The 20,569-nt window shown below is 57.4% G+C and overlaps 1 protein-coding gene across 1 annotated transcript; it reads left to right on the top strand.

The window, feature by feature from the left end:
* Window positions 1-8,557: 8,557 nt before the first annotated feature.
* Window positions 8,558-18,951, top strand: VOLCADRAFT_30776 (uncharacterized protein; the record flags this gene model as incomplete). Its single annotated transcript, XM_002954526.1, has 10 exons — window positions 8,558-8,612; window positions 8,954-9,061; window positions 9,358-9,442; window positions 9,880-10,038; window positions 10,313-10,418; window positions 15,245-15,336; window positions 16,535-16,597; window positions 16,736-16,850; window positions 17,671-17,749; window positions 18,842-18,951. Coding segments are annotated over 10 exons (972 nt in total), but the record flags the coding sequence as incomplete, so codon positions are not given.
* Between the last annotated feature and the right edge of the window lie 1,618 nt (window positions 18,952-20,569).

Genomic DNA, 20,569 nt, shown 5'->3' with positions numbered 1-20,569 from the left:
GTGCTTCAACCCCAGGCGCCACATGCACTGCGGCTTGAACCCAGCCGGCGACTCGTCTAGGATCCCCCCCCTTTGGAGAGAGGCGATCAGCATGGCTCTACGCTTTGCTTGCGGTGCGATACCACCGGCTCCGGCGGCTCAGCAACAGCAGCAACAATACCAGCAGGAGCAGTCTCTGTCGTTTCTTGCGGCGCTCACAATCCATCAGCGTTTAACGGCATATAGGCAAGGCTCGTGGACTCGCCTCCTGTGGACATGGCATCGACAGCGCTGGGAGGCTTGCGGCCAACTGGATGACCGTAGGTTCTTGTAAGATCTTTATGCGCACGGACTATGCAAGTACATTGGCATAATTGGTCTTGGTCCCAAACCGCAGTAACTCCGCATAGGTACCACTGTACCCTCGCGCCCAAGTGTGCGGAAACTTAGAGATTGCCCGACCAAAGCGCGGTGCGACCAAGTATTCTCTTGTCAAGATTGTGTTTGCGTGGTGCGTCAGCCTCTTGCTTGGAAACGGCGTTATCTCAACGCTATCTAGGGACCCAGTCAACCCTCTTTCGCGATGGGCGCTTTTGAGATCAAAACATGATAACTCTAACATACTTGTATTCATGTGAATGGCACTGGGTGATGCTCATTTTCCGTTACAAGGCAGGGATAGGTAGAAGTCTTTGCTTACCCAGCTGCGCGCAACCCTGCGAAACAGGAATTGATGTTGCGTGCCATGGTTATCATTTTCATAATGAATGGGCGTTAAGTAACGCAGGAGGTCTGGTTTGCAAGTTGGCTTCCGACGAACATAGCTAGAATTTTTTATCAAGAAACGAGAGGATTATCTTCGCCGGTAGACGAACGCCGATAGAACATCAAGTTTGCTATGACCCTTTGACCTGACAGGTTATATGCATGTGCGATTTGCTGAGCGGGAATCGCGTGGGCATACCTGGGTGCCGCGAAATTTATGATATAGGAACGGCCGCAAGCAGGCCGCTTCTGTATGCCCAGCTGTTTTCTGTATGCCCAGCTGTATTCGGGTCTTACTCAAAGTCAATTGGCATTTTTTATGAATGAAACATTCTAACGTGAAACGTTCCGACCCACTAGTCGTCCTGCAGACCCCACTCTTACTCCAGCATTGAAATGAGTACCAAATGCTAGGCAGGCGTCATAACGGACGCCAAATTGCCAAGCAAAGCTCTTGGGACAAATTTCTGGACGCGCGCGTAACTACCTATGGGCGCCCACCGGGGCACTGCGGTTCCGTGTCGGTCGTGTAAATACCATCTATCCGCTATAACGCAACCCGAAAGCCCAAAACATGCACATTTGAGTAACCCGGCAGGTAAATGGTGTTGCACGAAGGGGGCACACCCCACCGTGGGGTACAATCAGCAATGGGACAAGCTGGCGAGGCATGGGCCCCGAAGGCCTCTAGGGATCTCCTTTTGCTGGCTGACGATAGGAGGGTAGCTGTATATGCAAGCTTGCGAACCCACAGACGTTGCTGGGCGACAATCGCTGTTGCCAGCGTACGGCCGCCCGTAGCGGTGCAGTGAGTCTTTAGTCTACGCCCATGCCCAACAAGTGTAGTCGTCGAATCTCACAAATAGAAATTTCGTTCAATAACAAATTTTCTATCATAAATATATACTATCATTTAAGTATCTGAGCGCTTTGCCGCTTACCTACACATCCTCACGCTATTGAGGAGTCCACAACCTTCGGCCGGCGCACCCATCTCGGCCCAGCTGCATTCTTCTTTATGGCTTCTACATTACAGGCTGGCGTGGCCTGCTGGCCCGCCCCGACTCAGTCGGTTACGCCTGGCCGCGCGCTGTTTGCCAAGGGGCTTGCCAAGGGCTGCACTTCTGCGCACCTGCAGTCTATCTTCTCAGCCTTTGGGACTGTTACGGATTGTCAGGTAAGTGGATAGGCTATATGAGAGAGCTCGGGTCGTACGTGAGAAAACCTCGGCGCGCTCTCGCTGCGAGGGCCCAGAGGTCTCATCTTCTTGGATATCAAGGGCATTAGGCAGTGAGCCGCTGCTCCGGCAGGCGTTTTGCGTCCAGCTGAGGCCGTCGTGAGTGGCGTGCGCACCGGGTCGGTTAAGCTGGCAGACTAGCTTTAAGACCCTTGCCTCTATCTGATATCGATAAGGGAGCTGTATTCAGGAAATCTCGCCTGGCTTTGCTGCAGATTGCGCGCCACCGGTCCGGGCGCTCGGCTGGCTTTGCCATCGTCACCTTCTTGCGTCACGAGGAGGCGGTAGCCGCTATGCAGGCAATGGACAACTTCTTGTATATGGGGCGCAGGCTTTCTGTGAAATGGTTTAGCCCAGAGCGCGCTTTGGAGGGCAGCTCGCACAGCGTGGACGTCCTGAACATGCAGACGCTCCAGCATGCGCTCCAGCTCTCGGCCCAGCTCCAACCCGCCGACCTTATGGCTCAACTGGCGCAAATGCTGGAGAGCCCTAGAATTGTTCCTCAACAACCGCAGAATCCCCACGTCTCGGCCTGGCTGGACAACTTTATGCTCGCGGTGAGCATTCGGATGAGGACTTGTCTCTTGGGTGAACCTCGCATTGGTGACGGAGTCATTGAAGATTGTCTTCTGTGACTTAAAAGGATCCTGAGAAAGATTTATTGGGGTTGAAAGTGCGCGCGGACCATTCCGCCGACTTGCTATCTTCGCGTCTAGCCTCGTGCAAGTTATGCCATGTATGCACATTCAAAGACTTTCATTGCGTTGTGCAAACGCACATCTGCTGCCTCGGTTTGTCCCGTGCCCCATCTTTGAGCACTCCTGCTCATCACATCCTCCCATCCCTTGGTCCCCCCTTTGCCCGCAGCAACAGCGCGACTCTCCCCTGGCGCAACCACTTCCAGACCCCACCCAACAGGCCACGCAGCTGGACTTGCTGAACTTCTCAGCGCTCACCCTCACAGACCTCCCACCGCAAAGCCTGGGCGTCCCACCATGCCCGGGCTTCAGTGCCCATCCCGCCACACCCGCCTCCCTAGACGTTCCCGACGGCGCCGTCTTTGTCACAGCTACAGCCACAACCGCCGGCAATAAGGCCAGCGGCCTCGATGCTGCTGCCGCGGCCGCTGCCGTCGGCAACTACGGCAACGTTGCCACTGTCGGGGCCGCAGCCAACCCCAACAGTAACTTGGTCCTTGCGCACAGCCGACTGGCCAAGTGGTGCGCCGCGCCGGGGGGCCCGGGCAGCGCGGGCGGCCGCTCCTCCGCCGCGCAGTCTTTAGCGGACGACGCCAGCTCCGACGAAACCGCCTCGGTCCACGCGAGCGACGACAGCAGCATCGCCACCACCACTGCTCCGACACTCGCCCACATCTCCTGCGACGCACCTAGCTGTTCTACGGAAGGATCCTCACCAGCCGGCCAGCAGCTGGTCCTGTCAGAAGCCGGTGCCGCTGCCGGCGCCAGCGTCACGACCACCTCATCCACCGCGACTACCTCTGCCCTCCCCGGGTCGACCCCCAGGGCTCCCACTGGTACGCCCTCGTCGGCTTGCGGCGCCGCTGCCGCGGGTCCTGCGGTCTGCATGCCCGCGCCGGGATGCCACATTATGGAGCAGGATGAGGTTCTGCGAAGCAGGGCGTATGTGGCTGCCGCGGCAGCGGCGGTGGCGACTTCCCGTCCTGGCGTTGTGGGTAGTGACCCGGGTACGATGCAACAGACCCTGGGCAACAGGGCACCTTCTGCGGCGGCCGGATTTCCAGCGGCGGCGGCAGCGGCCGTTTTCCCTGGGGTGCCTCCGCTGCCGCCGCTCCGTACTGCAGCGACGATGACGGCTTCCCCCAGTGCCGCCGTGGCGCAGCACCACCAACACCACCACCACCAGCACCACCACTATGTGACCCGCGGCGCGATGTCCCAGCACGCCCGTACCTCGATGCCGGTCTTCAGCTCGTGTGGTGGCGGCGGCGCTGCCGCCGCCGCCGCGGCGGCGGCGACGGCAACTTCCCCCGACGCCTGCCTGCAGCAGGCCATTCGGTTGCAGCAGGCGCTTGCCGAACAGGCCCGGACGATGAACGCGCAGCAGCAATACGTGGACGCACTCGCAAAGTTTGCAGCTGCACGTGAGCAGGTGATGGCGGCAGCGTCACTGCTCAACAGCAGCGGCACCGGCAGCATGGCGGCGGCGACTGTCCCGGTACCGCCAGCGTTGGCAGCTGCCGCGGCTGCCGCCGCGCAGTCGCACCACCATCATCACCACCACCCTCATATGGCGGCGGCGGCGGCGGCGCCACCGCCGGCGGCCCCCGCCGCTGCGGGGCATGCCATGAGCGCCTACTTGGGCCACCATCACCACATGGCCGCCGCGCCAGCCGTCAGCGTCAACCCGTATCTTGCCCAGGCGGCGCCGTCGCCCAGTGCCGTATCAGGTGCCGTACCGGACTTGAGTGCACTGCTCATGTTTCAGAACGCGGCGCCGATGAGCCGACCGTTGTATTGATGTAAAAGGACACCACCCCGGGAAAAACACTGATAAAGGAGAAAAAGATAATCTCATATATTTCGCGCTTAAGGGAGGAAAGGGGGAGGGGGGAGGTTCGGACGAGGGGCGGACGAGGAGGAGGGGGAGGGCGAGGAGGGGAGGATGTGCGGCTGGGTTCCCTCTACAGCCACCTCCTTTGCGGTCCTCTGGTTGCTACTACCTGAGGTAGATTCCACCTCACCGCGCCGAAGCGCGTCATCATCCGGAGCGGCCCGGTCTCGTTGAGGGGGGCGCCACGTCACCCGCCACAAGCAGCAAGCCACTAACGAGGGGGGTGTTTGGGGGGATGTGTTTTTTTAAGGTGGCCGCAGTGGGAGCGCATGGGGGCATTCCCACCCATCGAGGTTGCCGCCGCCGCCGCCGCCGTTGCGGGATGTATCAGTACTTCTATACTAGAAGAAGAAGGCCACTCTATTTGGAGCATCGCCTTGAAAAGCTGTTGCTTTCTTCCTATGCATATTGGGCATTGAGGATGTGGGGTGGGGGCGTTAGTGGGGACTAGGACCCAGACGCTGCGCCTCGCAGCAGCAGCAGCAGCAGCAGCAGCAGGGTATGGTGTTTTGGGGCGGGGGCCCGAGCGGTGTCTGTCTGTCTGTGTGCATGTGCGCACCACACGAGGGGAAGGCGACGATGATGTCACACACAAATTGTACGAGAGCGCATTACCGCCGGACATTCTTTGGTGCCGACCGATCGAGACCAGCATTGGCATATCCTTCGACGACGATGGCGATGGTGAGGATGAATAGCTTTGTTGACGGAGAAGAAGTTTAAACAAATTGTAAAGTCAGTTGCAGTTGAGTCTCATGCTTGGAACGGGTAACCCAAGAGCGCCGAGGCCCTGTTGTGCGTGTATGTGTATGTATGTATGTATGTATGTATGTATGTATGTATGTATGTCTTGTGTGTGTAGGCCAGGGGGGAAAAGCGGGCCCCGGTCAGCTTGATGCGTCCTTGTGCATGTGTACAACACGTATGTTTGCGCGTCTGTCTGTCTGTCTGTCTGTCTGTCTATCTGCCTTTGCGCTTTGCAGCTATTGTTGCCGTTGCGGTTGTCCTTATTGCCCTTTACGTTTCTTTGGTGAACGGCGTTCGCCCGCCCCCCGCGGCGGTTGTACCTCTTACCATCCAGCGCTAATGCAACCGCTGGAGCAATGAGGATGCAATGCTGCTGCTGCTGCAGTCTTTCTTGGTTGGGGGAATGGTGAGAGGAAAGGGAACTATATGGACTATATAGACTAGAGTCGCATCCGGGTGTTGCTGGGTTGGGGCCGACATGAAGATCACCGCCACCACCACAAGAAGAAGAAGAAGGAGAGAGGGAGAAGGAGGGCTCTGGCACGTCGTCGTCTTTGTCGGTGAGCGGCTCAGCAAAGGCCCGCAGGGGGTCCCGAGAGCGGCTGTCGCGGCTCTGTCTTGCCTGGTACCTTCCTGCAGGGGAGCGGGCGACTGTGTAGCTTGCCCCGGGGATATTGCATACAAGGGTTTTGCAAGGGGGGGCCTTAGTAGTTGCGGGAGGGGGTTTATGTGGTTACAGTTGACCGGGGTTTTGTGTGCCTGGTGCGGGGTAAGGCTGTTTGACTACTCAGGGATACGGAAAAAAAGTTATAGTGGTCCACCGCTCTCTCTCGCTCTCGCTCTCTTTCGTCGCCGGTCGAAGAGGCTTTCATGCAATGCGTGCGTGCGTCTCTTGCGTGTGTGTTGTGTACGTCTGTCTGTTTGCTTTGTATGCTTGTGTGTATTTCTTTGCGCACCTGCACATGCGTCTGTGCCTAGGAAATACATGCGTGTGTGTATGTATGTACGTGTTTACGTTTATATACCGTGGTGTATATGTATATGTCTGTAGCGTTATGATGTCTGCGTGTCGTCCTGAACTGCTGCAGCCGCTCATGCGCCTTAGGAAGTCTAATACGTATATTGATGTGCGGGTGCACAGCGCACGCGCACAGCAAAAAGGGTGGGGGGGGGAAATGGTAACGCCGAGCGTATTTTGTGCGTGTGTGTGAATACTTGTGTTCCCGCATATACACGTATGTATGTGCATGTATGTACGTGTCTTTGGCGGCCCGGCCAGTATTCGACGCGCCCCGCGCCACGCGCTGGGGCGCCGCGCTGGCTGCGAGCACCTCTCTCCCCTAGCCGCTCTATTGCTGCAACATGCAACTCGGCGGCTAGTTGGAAGCGCCTTGCTTGGTGGGTTGATTGGCTCGGTTGATCGTTAGGAAATTTGCGGGGAGAGAATACAGACACATGGTAAAGGGCCCTTTCCTGAACTTCTTTTTTCCACTCGACTTTGGGAGGTAGAAGGTAAAATAGCGTTGTCCACAGCTGCCTTTTGCACAGCAGCATCGGGGCACACTGCCTGTCGTCGTCGTCCCGCCCTCTTGACGGCGGTGGTGGTGGTAATGGTGGTGGTGATGCATCATCACAAGTGAACCGCGATCCGTGTGTCGAGTTCGTCATCGTCGTCGTCGTCGTCACTGGGGTGTCTACGTGATCCGAATCCTCCTCCCCACTAGCTGCGGATGTATGTATGTAATCAGGTGTCTCGCCCTGTTCCAGTTGTTGTAGAATGTCCGTATACACATCTCATCTCCCATCCTTTGAGCGGGCACGACTTTTGATAGTGATTTGGATTGGGAGGAGGACGGCAGCACACTGCAAAGAGGTTCCCTTCATCTTGATCGATATCCGATAACTCAACTCTTCTAATAACATTTTTTTACACAGTGCTTTGGCGGCCGGGAAGCAAGTGCGCCCATTCTGTACGGGCACGATCCCTACATGAGCCTTATGTAATAAGTATTCGCCCCTTTCCACCCTCCCGCAGCGTGCCTTTTACTTTAGTCTGTCTGTCTGTCTGCCTACCTGGCGATGTCTCCGAAAGGAAACTTAAAATGCCAGCAGGATAGAGGGCCCAGCACATGATAAAAAAATATAGCAGATAGCACACTTCGCCAGCACATGCAGACACTTAAGAAAGCCATCCATGTGTCGGGTCGGGTCGGGTCGGGAGGTGTCTGGACAGCCACCTCCCGTACTTGGGTAGAACGGTAGGAGAAGGAAAGAGAGCCGGAGAGATGGGGCGGAATCTGGTCAAAGAGGCGCTTGGAGGTCAAGGAGCCAGCTCTCCGCCTTAATAGTAAATTCCGGTCTCGGCCCATTGATCCAGAGGTTACTGGTGCAGCTCCTCTCAGCAATACCCTCCTGGGTGCGGCCCTTGGCCCTCGGATCCGCCGAGAATGGGAACACTACACTGCCTCCCTTACTGGGGGAAGAGAGGGAGTTTGCATGAGTTGCTGATGAGCGGCACGAGGCTCTTCGTGCTCCCTTGCTAACTGTGATCATAGCTCGGAAGTTCGAAAGCTCAGTTGGGGATCAGTTGGGGAAAATTAGCTGGAGCACTTGGGACCCAAAAGCCTAGTCAAAGACTGGACCCTAAAGCCGACCTATTTCGCAACTTTGGTCTCTCCGAGGAGGAAGAACAGACAAGCGAGGTCGGCTGCCGATAAATTCTCACCTGGCCTATTGGTGGAATGCTTGGTCGCGACAAGCTTACACGCCGTACGCCACGCCAGATTTTGAAATGATTTGCCAGCGTTTGACCAGCATCACAAACTTTCCCGCCACGAATAGCCTCTCTGCTGTCAACGCATGCAGACTGTCACTGTGCCCTTCTGCTGCCTCAATCCAGGGTATATACGCTATTGACCTGCATAAAGTACCATACATTTTCAACTGTTCCGACTGCGCACAGTCAGTCATGAACCTCCTCAACAAGAGGTGTCACAACTTTTACATTCCATAAAATGGATAACAACCTGTCAAAGAAGCGCGGAGCACTTTTGCTGGGGCCGACTGAGCACCAGGCAACCGCGAAACGTCCCGCTGTAATTGAAGCCGCACGCAGCAGAGCGCTTGCAGTGCTGAAGTCAACATATGGTAAATGAAAGTTTCGAATGCAGCGGGAATGGACTGCTCTGCACGTTCCGTTCATTCCACTTAGCACTTTCACCGCCACGCCTCTTTCCAGGCTTTGACGCCTTCCGAGGAAAGCAAGAGGAGGCCGTCCTGGCAGCGCTCGCCGGTGCGTCTCACACAAGTCCCCCACCTCCTCCTCTTCCTCCGTTCCTTTCCCTCGAGTCAAACCGCTATTCGAGCTGTAGATGCCTGCCAAGCAGCGCCCTGCGGGCCTGCTCCCCCCATGCCATCCCTCACTTCGCTCCCCCTTTTCCCGTAAGGCGCCGCAACCCCCCTTCCCCTCCCCGCCCTCCACTTTCCCCCCGCAACGCATTCAGGCAGGTGCAAGGCCCCTCATATTACGTCTCATGCACCTCATATTATACCTCTGCGTCTTGACATAGGCGACGCTGCCCCCCGGGCGCCTTCCCCCCCCGCACACACCTCCCCTTCCCAAACGCTCTCCAGGCAAGGACGTGTTGGTCATCATGCCCACTGGCGGCGGCAAAACCATCTGCTACGTCATCCCCGCGCTCGTGCAGCCGGGTGTGTGTATCGTGGTGTCACCTCTGCTAGGTGGGTCGGTGGGTGAGGCGGGGGTGTGGGCGGCGGCGGCCGGACCAGGAGGGGTGGCGGAATGAGGGGGAAATAGGGGAAGGGGGAGGGTGTTGGAAGTCGCCTCTCCGGCATCACGACGTTGGCGGATCGGGATGTGATAACAAGTGGGGGGGAAGAAAGCTGGCAGTCAGGCAGTAAGGAGGCGCCATGGGCTGATCGTCGGCAGCTGATAGCATTTGATATCACACATTCGCACATCCACACACCCGTATGGGACTTCACATATCCCCCCCCATATTATCCCCCTATCGCAGCCCTGATGCAAGACCAGGTGGCCAACCTCACCCAGCGGGGGGTGCGGGCCGCTCAGCTCTCCTCCGCCCTCCCGGCAGCGCAGAGGTCAGCCATCCTCGATGACCTCTCCTCCAGGGGGGGGTCAGGGGCCCCGGGAGGGGGTTGTCCTCCCGGCATACGGCTGCTGTTGGTGACTCCGGAGCTATTGGATGCATCTGGCAGGTGTGTATGTATGTATGTATGTATGTATGTATGTATGTATGTATGTATGTATGTATGTATGTATGTATGTATGTATGTATGTATGTATGTATGTATGTATGTATGTATGTATGTATGTATGTATGTATGTATGTATGTATGTATGTATGTGTGTGTGAGTGTGTGCTTAGTAAGGCGGTCCTTTCGGAGGCAGCCCTCTCCGAACGAGGGAAGGCGGCTTGGAGCACCGCGGTAGGAGCCAGTGTGGTGAAGTGCTGTCCATGCCGGCGGTTGTTCCGGTGGACAGGGGCCGTCGTTGCTCTCTGAGCTTTTGCATCCAGTCGTGTTTCCAACTCCGTTCGCATGTGGCTGCTGCTAGTGCTGCTGGCTGCTGCACCTCCCCCCCTCCCTCCCACATCCAGGTTCCGGAGCGTTCTTTCCCGGCTGCATGCCCAGCGTTACCTGTCGCTGTTCGCTATCGATGAGTCCCACTGCATCAGGTAGGTGAGGGGGGAGGGGGAGGCGGGGGGAGGGCGTTTGGAAGGGATTTCAGGGAGGAATAGGGTTTAGAGTTTTTTGCGCAGTACGGGGTTGTCCAGGTCGCGGTGGCAACAGCCCCGAGGTCATACCCCCGACCCTGCCTCCCCCCTGGGTCATGACCGCTTCACACCCATCGACAGCGCTTACGCAATCCCCTAAGCCCATGACACGCCTAAAACTCCTTCCCCCCTCACGTACCCCTCACTCAGCCACTCTCCCCTCTTTCCGCCGCAGCACCTGGGGCCATGACTTCCGACCTGCCTACCGCCGCCTTCAAACCCTCCGTCGTGACTTCCCCGGGGTGCCCATCATGGCGCTGACGGCGACTGCGGCGTCGCAGGTGGGGCCCCGGGATGGGGGTGGGGGTGGGGTGGCGGGGAGGTGTAGGCTGTGTAAAGGGGAGGAACGATAGGAGAAGGGAAGGAAGGAGCGCAACAGGGGGGCCCCCGTTCACGTTGCTGTGGCGCTGGCTGCCGCCGCCGCAGTGTCATCCGGCGCCGATGGCGTTTGTGTGCTGTGGCTGCGGTGCGGTGCTTTCTCCCTCCCTCCCCCCTTCCCCCATCTGACCGCCTATACACTTCCTCCACCACCACTATGTCGCGGGGCTGGGAAACGGAGTGGGGCAGCACGTGTGTGAACAGCAGCAGCAGCGGGTACTGGTGTGCACTCCCGGGGTACACCCGTTTTTACATTACTAGGTGTGCATTCGAATGTCAGATTGGGTGGGGTAAAGCCGGTTCAGATCACATCACATCACCGGGTGTTTGTGGGAGGTGGTATTTCTAGGGGTGAATGAGGGCACGTGGGTTTCCCCGCCGGGCTTTCACGGACCTGCGAGGGCCGCTCCCTAAGGGGCTATGCAGGGGCCCTGTGGCTAGGCAGCTAGGTACGTAGGGCGGTAGGTAGCTAGGTAGGTATCAGATACACGAAAATAAGATAATTGAAACTAGAATAAGAAGGGGAAGGGGGAAAGGTGAACAGGTATATCTGAGGAAGGTGCGGCGTGTGGGAGGGCCGCCTGCAAGCATATACTTGGCTTGCGGACCTGCTGCAAGTATACGAGCGGCTGCTTGCAAGTATACGAGAGGTGCAAGCATATGCCGGGTGCCTGACGGTTCATCCTGCCGAGTGCATTCGCAGTTTGTCCAGAAGATAGAGAACTGCGAGCTGGCCATGTATGCGGCGGCACGAGGGTTGGCATGGTCTGTGAAGGGTTGCAAGCGGCCGCCGGAGCATTTCAAAGGGAGAGAAATGGTGGTGGGCTCTAACGGCCGCGCGCTGACAGAATGGTACCGTTTGGAAGCGCAAAAAGAGCTTTAATAGTTCTGGGGAAAAACTCTCGGACTACTGATTAGGCTGGGCAGTGTCAACATGCCAGGTTCTCCCGGACTAGCGCCCGCCGCCTCGTGTCCTTATGGGGGGCTGCGTTATCGACTTGCCCTCCAGGTTGCAGGCGCGGTGGCGCAGGCAGGGAAACATGTGCACGGTTGTGCCTGATCGGGGTTACTGGGGAGTAGTTTTAGTAGGCCATCGGGTTTCATGAGGTTACGCTGCAACAACTCAGCAGCTCCTGACAGGAAAGCCCTTATCGAAGGAACCCTAATCAGCTCCAAGTAAGTTGAGGCATCAACGGCGTAAAACATATATCCGTGCATCAAGCGGATAGTAACTTTTATGAACCGAAGTTGCAACATGCTCTCAAGATGCCGTTTGACGGTCCAATTGACACAGCAAAGGCGCAGCCTGCGACAACCGCGGAAATTGGAAGCTTTCCGCTTGTGTACAGGGGCTTTGGGGCGTGTAACCGCGTTGGTCAAACCGCGCTCACCATACTTTTAACGTTAGGCTACTAACCTCCGTATCGCGCACGCCATACTCGATGCTCGCAAGGCAGGCTCACCAGCCTGCTTCGCAAGTTTTGTAACCAGTATTGTCTAGGCATTACTTTAGATGGTAATGATGTGGGGAAATTGCGGCGCGGGTCGCGCGTGTGGTCGTAAGCGGTTTCTGGCGGGCAACCAACATCGCCTGCACAACTTTACCCACATTTTTTGCAAATCCAGACTGGTGATTAAATCATATCCTCCTCCTATAGGGTTTAGCCTGGTGCCGCTGTCAGCTTTGCTCCTTTATACTAGAGGCGGAGTGTTTCAACGGGATTTCCTTGCGTTTAGCTCCTTCCACTAATTAATCAAGTTCCTTTCTACTGGCAGCGGCTGGCCTGGCAAACATTTACACACAGAATGAGCAGCGCTAGCGACCGTTCTGGTATGCCTTGTTGCTTGGGCAAGACTTTCCGTCTCGGCCGGCCTTACAGGCATCTAGTTCTTGGCAATTGTATAAGTAGGTCAGCTTGTCTGGCGGCGGTTGGCTTTGGCACTGGGCGTGGCTTGGCTGATGAGCCTACCCGAAGACACATATATACAGCCAATATTCTTCGTCTCATGCTAACATATGCATTATCACAGTGCTAGCCAAAACGACAGCGCCCAGCCAGGCTGAGTCGAAAACCGGTTCTCAATTGTATGAGCCAGCAAGATAGCGGAGTACATCTTCAGGCCCTCTACTGACCAGGTCGTACTTGACTAATCTCAAAGAATTCCATTAAACGAAGCGGGCTTGTCTAGTATGGTAGGAAGTGCAGTTTAGGGCCCCCACATGGACATGGCCGCAGAGATGTATGCATTTCGACCGCTCTCCAGCATTCTAACAAAGATTCTAACCTAAAAGACGTTCAAGGAAAGCAGAATAGAGGATTACAGCAGAGGTTAGGACTGAGGTTGGGGCACCCTCCCACACGCGGCATGGCGCATAGGATGCGCACCTGCAGCCCTTCCTTACGATAGAGACCAGGTGAAACCTCGGGATCACCACGGACCCTCCGTAAACCACGACGCAACCACCACAAAGTCACAACCGTATTCAAAGCTAATCACCGTCGCGGCTCTAGTTGCGGTTGTGGGCGTGGGATCTTAGCGGTCCCGGGGGCGCCGTCAGTAAGCGGAGCTGCGCGGCACAAATAATGCCAGCAGCCCCTCGCCTGGCCGGCCGCGCACAGTACGTATCCGCTTGTCGTGCTGAGTTGTGCGTATCCCGGAAGTTTACGGAACAGTGCGCTCACTCACAAAGTTGCAAACACGAATGTCGATAAATCACCATCGCCGACAACAAATTGTAACCACCAGCATGGCAGAGAAGGTCGGATGACGTTAGCTGCTATACCAGCGAGCCGGTGGTTCGGCGCAGCGGGTCAGCTCCTGGGCAGAAGAGGGAGAGCGCTCCGAAGGGTTTTGGCCGGATCCAGGATCGTCGATTGGAGAATGAAGCGGAGGCGAGTGTTCTGTCGGCGGCACTTCGCGCTATTCCCCCTCCAACCTCAAGCTATGCTACATGCGCGATGTTGGACGCTGCCGTACTGTCTCTACCGCATGCATCAACTTTTGGGCTGCTGCCTTCTCCTTGAGGTCCCGTGAATTTCAGCCTCCCGAGAGCGAAGGAGGAGGAGGAGGAGGCCGCTAAAGGAGGAGGAGGAGGAGGAGGAGGAGGAGGAGGCCGCTAAATCGCACGGACGGAGACGCGACGCAGCAGTAGTCGCCGAGGGTCAACCAAACACGCACCGCATTGCTTTGATATGAGGAGGTCAGCTTACTTCTTACCATCTCGCGGTCCTATCTTGCTTGCGTATGGCAACAACCCTGTAGAAACTACTGGCTAGCGATTGCGTACCGACTTGCCCCTAAACTCAGCTACGCAACACACAAGTTGCAGGGGAAAGTAAAGCAGAACATGTTTGCCATGCCAAAGTCATATGTTTGGGAGATGCTGTGCCCTGGCTGGAACAGTCGCAGCTAGATTTTTAGCGACGGGGAGAAACATGCGCATACGTGCTATATGCCTTTTGGGTGAAGCCGTTTGCAGTTGGCTTGCCTACGCTTTCATAAATCCGCTTAAAAACCAGTACAGCACATATTTATCAGCGGTTCGGATTAGAGCGGATCCGCTCTGGTTCGGATAGATTCGGTAAGATAAAGATGCACCTTATAGAGCTCATGATTATGCGTAACCCATGAAAGCGATTCCAATTATAACTATCACATCAGCTGACTCGCGGCTTGGGAATAATATTCATTTCCGGGTCTTGGCAGTTTGACCTTCCTGTGGGTCGCGACATTACAAGTTCCCGCTGTGTTAAGAAGGACGGGACATACCAAAAGCCGAGAGAAGCCAGCGTAACGACGTCTGTAACTGGGTACCTGCAAACAGATAGATGGTGGTGCTATACCCTGGGGGGACCTAGTCCGAAGCTATCATACGGTAATGGCACGGTGAAAGCCCACGCTGCAGTGCTTTTCTCAGTACTGGCTTAAAGAAGCCCTTTTCGACGAAATCCCTTTTGAACAAACGCTTACGCCTTAACAGCGACCACCAACCGTGTACGACAAATCAATATACTTGGGCTACCGGCTACCTTCGCTTGCCGCGATAGGCCCCTTGAGCCCCTTGCCGTTCCTCGCTCGTTTAGAGTCTAATCTACGGCTATAAATCACACTATACAACACGCTTAATAGTGGCTCCAAGGCTGTGTGGGAATGTAAGCAGGATCGTTCCGCAGCTTTCATCACCGATTGCTGTCCTTCCGAGTACTGGTGTGATGTACCGACCTGCTTGCGCCATACGGAATATCTGTGGGATATCTGGCCACTGCGGCTGCACGGCCAGTCCAGTCCAGTCCAGTCCAGCCCCCTTACCCCATCACCTCGGTAGAGCTCTCCCCCTCCCCGCCGCAAACCCTTACGTGCTCTGGCGCCTAAAGCCCTCCCGGGAGTGATGACCGCCCCGGTGACTCCCCGACGATTGCTGACCGAGTCCCCCGCATACATGTGGGCTGATGGGCCTTGATGCGGATTACGACTCGGAATCGAGTTGGACAGAGGGGCTGATGGGGGGTCTGCGTGCTTTGGTGACCTGTGTGTTGTGACCTGGGATCGTTGTGGTGCCGTTGGAGGGGGTTTCGTGTGCATGTGTGTGTGTGCATGTGTGTGTGTGCATGTGTGTGTGTGCATATGTGTGTGTGCATATGTGTGTATGTGTGTTTTAACTGTTCGTTGCGGCAACAGAATGGTGTTCTCCTGCCGGTGGTGCTACTCCTACTGCTGCCCCTCTCAGGTCCGGGAGGACATTTGCGAGCAGTTGCGGCTGCACAAGCCGCTGCAGCTGCTGTCTAGCTTCAACAGACCCAACATCAGCTACACAGTCAGGTGGGCCAACCAACCAACCAACCAACCAACCAACCAACCAACCAACCACAGACAGGTGCCCTTAACGCACACACACGTGCCCCTGCACAGGCGTAAAAATACATACTCGCATACACATACATGCCGCTTATAACTGCATTGGTATTGGCAGGCACACACAGAAACGCACACAAACGCACATACCGCACTTCTGCCACTTCGCCTCCTCCAAGAGCTCGCTTGTCTTGTGCTGGCTCATTGGTATACCTTCCGTTTGTCTGTCGCCTCATACATCGTTTTACTTCTTTCAGGCTATAGACCGACTTGCACACTTTCCAACTCTGCTCTCAATCAAGTCACGAACTGACACACACACACACACACACACACGCTGTTCCTGCACGTGGATGTGATGTGCATGTGTGTACATGTATGAGTGTGTGTATATGTGCACATGCCATGCGCGTTTTGGAAGTGCTAAACATACGAATTCATGCACACATGCGGCTTCCTATTTTTGCTTGCATGTACGGTGTGTACGGCAGATATTTGGATGTGGAAAAGATGGACGAGATTGATGCGCTGGTCAAGATGTTGTCCCAGCGGAGAGTAGCTCCAGGTCCGGGGCGAGTCCGGGGGGTTGGGGCAGAGGAAAGGGATAAGGGAGCTCTGCTGGGTGCTGAGGGTCCCCCTTGGGGGGGGGGAGGGGGAGGAAGCTCGGCCATGAGTAGGGCTCGAGTTGAGATGCGCCAAATGCCAAGGACTTAGCAGCCGGAGGAGGTCCCCTCTGATGATGTTGCGGTGGCTGGGGAGTCGTGGGGGTTCGGTAGTGGGGTTGCGATGGGGGGTTCTGTGTGTATGTATGTAAGTGTGCGTAAGGGGGGTTGTTAGGCCGGAATGTACCTGGGGGGGGGCGATGGGGCCACCCGTGCATGTGCGTCCGGGCGGTCGGCCCTCCGCTCCTCCTGCCTCCTTCCCCCCCACACCGCTGACGTGGTGGGCTTTGGGGTGTGTCTGTATTTCTGTATGTGTGTATGTGTGTATGTGTGTATGTGTGTATGTGTGAGGAAAAGGGGTTATTTCGGGCTTGGCTGTGCCGTGCTGGGCTGCATTGGCAGACTGTTCACGTGTTATTGGCGGGAGGGGGGACTCGGGAACGGTTGGGAGGTATTGTGAGTTACACACACATACACATACACACACACGGCTACAACAATAGCTCTGGTAGCTGCCCGCCTGACGAACTACCCACCAACTCACCCACCTACCCAGGTACCAAGAAGTAAACACACACACAGGCACACGCACACGCCGGCCAGCCGGCGCCCTCTCGGCACGGACACATATGCTGATTTCCGCTTCCTGCACGTCTCGTACATGTCCACCTGTCGTACTCAACAGGTGGAGTACTGCCGTGCAGCATCGTGTACTGCCAGAAACGTGATACGTGCGAGGCGGTGGCGGGCAGGTTGTCCAGGGAGGGATTGCCGGCGGCTGCATACCACGGCCAAATGCGGGACTCACTCAAGAAGGAGGTGAGGGGAGGGGGAGGTGCGTTGAAGGGGGGGGAGGTGAGGGGGAGGGGGAGGTGAGGGAAGGGGGAGGGGAGGGAAGGGGGCGGACAAAAACAGGATTTAGGAGGGAGAGAACGATCAGAAATCCGTACAGGGGAAATGCAGCTTTTAAAAGTCACTTGTTCAGCACAGCACAGGAAACGCATTGAAAAGCTGTTTGGCACTGGCAAGGGGTCCAGGGGTAGTGGCAGGGGATGTAGGGGGCGCGGACGGAAGGTCACCACGGTAGGGAGGCGCCCAGGCTTGTCCCCCTTTTCAGGCGATCAGACTGCCGACCCGACCCGACCCGACCCGAGCCGACCCGAGCCGACCCGAGCCGACCCGAGCCGACCCGAGCCGAGCCGACCCGACCCGAGCCGACCCGAGCCGACCCGAGCCGACCCGAGCCGACCCGAGCCGACCCGAGCCGACCCGAGCCGAGCCGACCCGAGCCGAGCCGACCCGACCCGAGCCGACCCGAGCCGACCCGACCCGACCCGACCCGACCCGACCCGAGCCGACCCGACCCGACCCGACCCGACCCGACCCGACCCGACCCGAGCCGACCCGACCCGACCCGACCCGACCCGACCCGACCCGAGCCGACCCGACCCGACCCGACCCGACCCGACCCGAGCCAGCCGAGCTGGGTAGTCTATCCCATCACGCGGGGCAGTGCATACAGCGGTCTGTGTGGTGGTGGGCTGTTACTGCTGCTACTGCTGCTGCTACTGCTGCTACTGCTGCTGTTACTGCTGCTGCTGCTGCTGCTACCGCTGCTGCTACTGCGTTGCCTGCTCAGGTTCTGCGGCGGTGGCAGGCGGATGAGGTGCCGGTGGTGGTGGCGACCATCGCCTTTGGGATGGGCATAGACAAGGCGGGTGAGTGAGTGAACGGGTGAGTGATTATATTCCCCCGTAGGGAGGGAGGGAGGGAAGGAAGGGGTGGTAAGGGGGTGGTAAGGGGGTGGTAAGGGGGGAGGTTTGCGGGTTTGCCTGCTGCCGTGCGGCTCAGGGCTGGGGATGTGCTGAAATGGATTGGGTTGACGGGCTGTCGGGCTGTCCGGTGCGGAGACCCCCTCGGAGCCATTCTTGGTTGGTTTTCATCTCCGCGGACTGAGTGGAGTGTGCAAAGGCTTGAATTACTTAAAAAAGCATCTCGACCTGATGTCCTTGTCATGACGGCAGAGTGTGTACGCGTTCTCGTCCATGTTGCCGGCCGCTAGATGCAAATAGAGCGCATGGGGGAGCGCATCGGATCGCGCGCGGGAGCAGAGGATATACGCAAACGTTCTGCGAGCTCCAAGCTGTGGAGGACTAACATCATCAGCATGGGTGCCAGCCGAGAACACACAGCCCATGCAGGGGGGCTTTCTGTCGGATATCGAGTGGAACAGGGTTTGAGCTGAAGGAAGTGGTGATGGTGGCGGATGTTATATGAGCCGCCAGCCAAAGTTAGTAAACCCGGAACCCGCAGTATCTGGCTGCGGAGGGTCTCTAGGCGCAGGTAGACACACTGCTACTACACGACAGTCCGGATAGGTCGTTAGTCAGTTCGGCGTGTTTTTTCGTGGAGTAACACCACGTTGATAGTTTTCCCCCTTGCGCGCTTTACGATATACCTACCTACTTCTCGGACAGCCCTGGGGCCCATGAGGGACCTTGGGGGCGCAAACCCTCAGGTAGGGCGCCCGGTGTGTATGGGGCCTCCCCCCCCCCCCCCGGTATTCCAAAGTTGGAGAGCGGTAACGCAGTTTCAGAAGGTGGTGTAGCATGCACGTGTGTGTATGTCTGTACGTCTTGCTAAGGGGGGGAGATGTCCATGGCGACGTGGCGACATTGCTGACGGATTTTGGGGCCCCAGGCGGGAAAGAGATGTATGAAAGCCGTACAAGGTGCCGTACAAGAAAGACGGGAAATATACTGAATATTGATGATGGTTAACTTTTCGAATTTATTGACTTTGCTGTACAGGTGTACGGCTGGTGGTTCACTTCAATCTTCCTCGTACACTAGAAGGTTTCTACCAGGAGGCTGGACGAGCAGGTCGAGATGGGAGGCCCGCGGAGAGCGTCATGTTCTACAGGCAGGCGGTTGGGTGGTTGGGCGGTTGAGAGAGTTGTTTGGCAACTCCGGACTCAGGGAAATGGGATATGGGGGATGTGGTGATGTGTGTGTGTGGGGGGGAGATGTGGGGGGAATGTTTCCCCGATGCCCCCGGGGGAGATCCCGGGATCGAGATCTGTCAAGGTCGAAAATTCTTCCGATGTTGGAAGGTAATAGTGCCCCTTATCGATGGACGGTGGTGACCTGGGATAAAGTTGACTTGCGAGCCGACCAGGAATGGAGTTGAGCCGCCGTCGACCCGGCATATTCCGTTGGATGCTGGTGGTGGGTGCGGAACCTGAGCGATCCACTGAGAAGTTGACTAGGGTGACTGGATGAGGGTGCCCCGAAATACCGGGGAAGGCAGGGTTTCGCAGGGTAGCTGCCACGGGTGAAGATATACCCCCCTGTTTCACACATCATACATACACAAGTACACACACACACACACACACCACGTAAGTGACGCTACCTTCCCCCTTCGCTTCCCCCCCCCACCCGCACCAGTCGGACCGCTCGTAGGCGAATGGACTTCATCTTGGAAAGGGTACGGCAAGTCGGTGGTGGGAGAGGGAACAGGAGCTGGGGGCTGGAAGACGGGGATTCTGGCTCGTGTACCGAGTGCCGTGTGTGTGTATGTGTCATGTACGACGGTCTCTGCGCCGTACTGCCCCCATGACGCCCCATGACGGCCATGACCTAAGTACGGCATTGGCCAGAGACCAGCTTTCCGTCCCTGAACAGTACCAATCCGTACACTCGCACACCGCTCGCAGCTGGTTCCTGCGGCAGGGGGTGTCAGCAGCGGCAGTGCTATGCCTGTACCCCCCTCCCCCCTCCTGGACTATCCGTCTATTCTCTGTTATCTAGTTCACTCGCCAGGGGTCGCCTTCCCCCTCCGGGCCCGGCCTCAGGACCAGAACAAGGACGGCGACGGCGACGGCGACGGGCAGCAGCCGCCGCCGCCGCCGCTGCAGGAGGGGGAGAAGAGTGCCGCTGTGGGTGCCCCCCCGCGCCCCACTGCGGAGGAGGCGGCGCAGATAAAGACGACGGCTTGGAAGGCAGGTTGTGGTGGGGGTGGGGGTGGAGGGGTGGCATCACAGTTGCAGTTTCTTGTTTGCCGGGACCTCCTCTGCCTTTGCCTTGCTTGGGGCCTTGTGCAGGCAGGCGGCATCAGCAAGTGACATACGTAGATACATGCGGACTGTTGCATCATGTCATCCCCTTCTTCCCCCCCCCAACCCCCCACACAGGCAGCAGCAGTAGCAGCAGCAGCACCCCCCCTACCTCGGAGATCCACTAGGCCCCCTAGGACTTCAACTCCCCCCCCTGCACATGCCTCCGTAGTCAGTAGCTGCCACGCCGCCCAAGCTAGGGTCGCGTGTTGATGCGGATACTAGAGCCCCTCCCCCCTCCGGCCTCCCCCCACCCGCCTCCCCCCACCCGCCTCCCCCCACCCGCCTCCCCCCACCCCCCTCCCCCCTCCCGCCTCCCCCCTCCCGCCTCCCCCCACTCGGTCAGTTGTTACGTTTGCTACTCTCTTGCCCTGGCAGCAGCTTCAATCGTGTGTGGTTCGTCTTTCCCCCACCCGCCTTT

Source organism: Volvox carteri, assembly GCF_000143455.1.
Source record: "Volvox carteri f. nagariensis unplaced genomic scaffold VOLCAscaffold_43, whole genome shotgun sequence".
NCBI classification, from domain to species: domain Eukaryota; kingdom Viridiplantae; phylum Chlorophyta; class Chlorophyceae; order Chlamydomonadales; family Volvocaceae; genus Volvox; species Volvox carteri.
This window is presented reverse-complemented; position numbering and strand designations above follow the sequence as displayed.